General features: G+C 40.5%; 1 protein-coding gene across 1 annotated transcript; it reads right to left on the bottom strand.

The window, feature by feature from the left end:
* Positions 1 to 1,634: 1,634 nt before the first annotated feature.
* LOC102818880 (olfactory receptor 1P1-like) lies at positions 1,635 to 2,588 on the bottom strand. The gene has a single exon (XM_006863251.1). It carries the CDS (start codon positions 2,586 to 2,588, stop codon positions 1,635 to 1,637), a length of 954 nt encoding a protein of 317 aa, XP_006863313.1.
* Between the last annotated feature and the right edge of the window lie 791 nt (positions 2,589 to 3,379).

The raw sequence follows: 3,379 nt of genomic DNA, 5'->3' as shown, positions 1-3,379 counted from the left end.
TTTCTCTGTTGCTCTTTCTCCTATTTATCAAGTTGAATACTTAGACTATTTGTTTTCAGCTGCACTTTCCTGATAAATCTATTTAAACTATAAATATTTCTAGTTAAAACTATGTTGCTGTAATGATTAATTGCAACTGTCATTACTGTAAAGGAAGAAATTTTGTAACAAAAACGGGGGAGCAGTTTATCTGATGGTCCAGAAACAGAGGACCCTAAGACCATCAAGGGAGAGGAGCACAAGTGGAATGTGGGACCCTATCCAGAGAAGCAGCGACACCAGAGATGGAGGCAGAGATGAGGACATGGAGAGAGGGAGCAGCTGAGGACTCTAGATTCATGGAAAGAGAAAGACTGAATGTTGGTGGCCAGGAGGCAGGCTTGGAATGTGCCCTTTGGTTGCTTAAATGATTATATATTCCTGAGTGTTTTTGTATACATTGCCCCCACCAAAACAAAACAAAAAAACAGAGAGAATAGAAGCAAATACTGTTGAATGATGATCCACGAAGGAGATTGTAATCATTGCAAGGAAACGATGGTGTAAAACTGATGTTCTCCCATGTAAACTATCATTCAAGTCACAATAAAAAAGGTAAAAAAACAAAACAAAACAAACTATGTTGCTGTAGTTGGTTTTAGGTGCCATCGAGTTGGTTCTGACTCATAATGCTCCTATTCATAATGGAGCAAAACAATTCCCAGTCCTTTGCTATCCTCACAAATGTTGCTATGTTTGAGCCCATTGTTGCTGCCACTGCATCAATCTACCTTGTTGGCAGTCTTCCTCTTTTTCATTGATGCTCCACTTTACCAAGCATAATGTTCTTCTCCAGGGACTTATCCCTCCTTACAACATGTCCCAAGAATGAGAGATGAAGTCTCACCTGCCTCATTTCTAAGGAATATTTTGACTACAGTACTATCAAGATTAAATACAAATATTTCTTGTATTCAAACAGTCTTGATGGCTTAAAAGTACATGAACATCTTATCAGCTTATGGGTATTTACTACTTACTGTACTTGATTGTGTAGCTGATTAATACCCATCTGAGGAACATCATGGTCTAGAAGCCAAATAAAATCTCTGCCCTCTCATGTTAGAATATGCACTAAAGGTGTCTTTTCTAAAAAAAATAAAAATAATAAAAGATCATAGATAATTTCTGTATTTTTGAGAGACTTCTTTTAATAGTAGCAAAAATAATTTTTTCTTTAAATCATGACCATGAAGTCATAGTGGTTTTATTATGATATGTTTTTATAAGAGAAAAAACTATTTTTTTACTTCAAGTTGGAAGCTCTTTGCCATACTTCATAGCCTTATTTGCTAGTAGTTTTATCATTCGCCCACTTCCATTAGATCACTAATCAAGTTTTGATACACTAGCATGAAAGTCTGTACAAATTATCAGAAGTATTAATATTGCAAAAGATTCTCTTCTTTGTGGAAAACTATTTTACAAGTAAAAGAAATGAGGGAGTCTAACAGATAAACTTTAAAGCACAATGCAAATTTTTGTTTTCCTCAACACTACAAATTCATGACAGGGTGTCAGGGAGTGGGTGTGGTAAAAATTTCTCTGAAGTCCCTTAATGGAAGGCATGGACACCTGCAGTTTCTCTGCAGAAATCACTGGCCCAATGAGAAGGAGACTTTGCCCCTAAGAAGTCTTCCGAGTGCACCCTTCATGTCCTTGTTCCTCAGGCTGTAAATGAAGGGGTTCAGCAGGGGAGTCACCACTGTGTACATGACAGCAGCAGCTGTGTCCTCTGCTACTGAACTGGAGGAAGAGGACGAGGGGCACAGATAGGCCCTGACCACCGTCCCAAAGAACAGGGCAACAACAGCAAGGTGGGAGCCACAGGTGGAGAAAGCTTTGCGTCTTCCCTGGGCAGAGGGGACTCTGAGGACGGCTGAAGCGATGCAAATGTAGGAAACCAGGATGAGCGTAAGAGGAATTAAAATGACCGCTCCTCCCAAGAAGAGGAGCACAAGCTTATTGACCTGGGTATTAGAACAAGACACCTTCATCAGGGGTCCCAGATCACAGAAGAAGTCAGGAATGACCTTCTTAGAGCAGAAGGAAAGTCGAAATATGAGGAAGGTGTGGGTCATGGCAACAAGATTGGTAAGGGTCCAGCAGACAGTCACCATGAGGGTGCAGCGCCGTAGGCTCATGATCATCATGTAGTGGAGAGGGTGGCAGATGGCCACATAACGGTCATAGGCCATGGTAGCTAGGAGAAAGATGTCCATGTCTCCAAAGGTCAAGAAGAAATAGAGTTGAACCATGCACCCTGCATATGAGATGGACCTGCTCTGGGTTTGGATGTTCACCAGGGCCTTGGGCACGGTGGTAGTGGTGAAAAGGATGTCTGCACAGGACAAGCTGGCCAGGAAGAAGTACATGGGAGTGTGGAGATGCTTGTTGGTGCCAATGGCCAAGACAATGAGTAGGTTTCCAGCCACAGTGAACACATACATCCACAGGAACAGCAGGAAAAGGATGTGCTGTTGCTCGGGCCGCTCTGATAGTCCCCAGAGGAGGAACTCAAAGACGCTGGTCCGATTCCTTCCTGCCATGAGCTTGGAGGCCAAAGAAAGAGACCTCAAGTGACAAACATAAAAATTTTCTAAACATATTTTATCTAATTGGTGAGATAATTGTCATTCTCTTAACTCTAGAATAAAAGGAAGAAAGAATGAGCTTAACTCGTTTGTACTGACCACCTACTATGCTCACTGTGAACTTTTATTGAAACTTACTAAAGATACAATGCTAATAAGTGTAGAAGACACAATTTTAACAAGTTAAACTAAACTCCTTGTTTGCTTTCTCTATATTCCTTTCTGTCCCAATTTCTTTACTTGTATTTCTTTTTCTGTACTGTCCAGTAGTTCAAGATGCTTTCATTCATTCATTCATTCATTCATTCAACAGATATGAAGTAACAACTGTGTGTTTGGCACATTGCTAAGTAAATGAACACCCTCAAACTCAGAGAATCGCAATCTACTAGAAAGACGTAACTACCTATATTAAAATCCTATGAAATAGGTGGTTCCATGTCCTCCACAAAAATGCCTGTTGTCCCTGCATCAAAATTCCACAAGATTTTGTCCTCAGATTTTTTGTAAGCGAGGTAGGAGAACAAGGCAGGGTCTGGGATTTGAGGGACTTTGTACACTTAACTGAAGAGTCATGGTCTTCTTCTATGCAGAGTGGAATGCTCTTAAAGGTTATTTTAAAATACTTTCTTGTGGGTTAGGTAAAAGCTTACACAGCAAATTAGATTCCCATGCAACAACTCCTACACAAATCTCTCCATGACATTGGTTGCAGTCCCTATAATATATCAACACTCTCACCATTG

This window comes from Chrysochloris asiatica, unplaced genomic scaffold (genome assembly GCF_000296735.1).
Source record: "Chrysochloris asiatica unplaced genomic scaffold, ChrAsi1.0 scaffold00054, whole genome shotgun sequence".
NCBI lineage: Eukaryota > Metazoa > Chordata > Mammalia > Afrosoricida > Chrysochloridae > Chrysochloris > Chrysochloris asiatica.
This window is presented reverse-complemented; position numbering and strand designations above follow the sequence as displayed.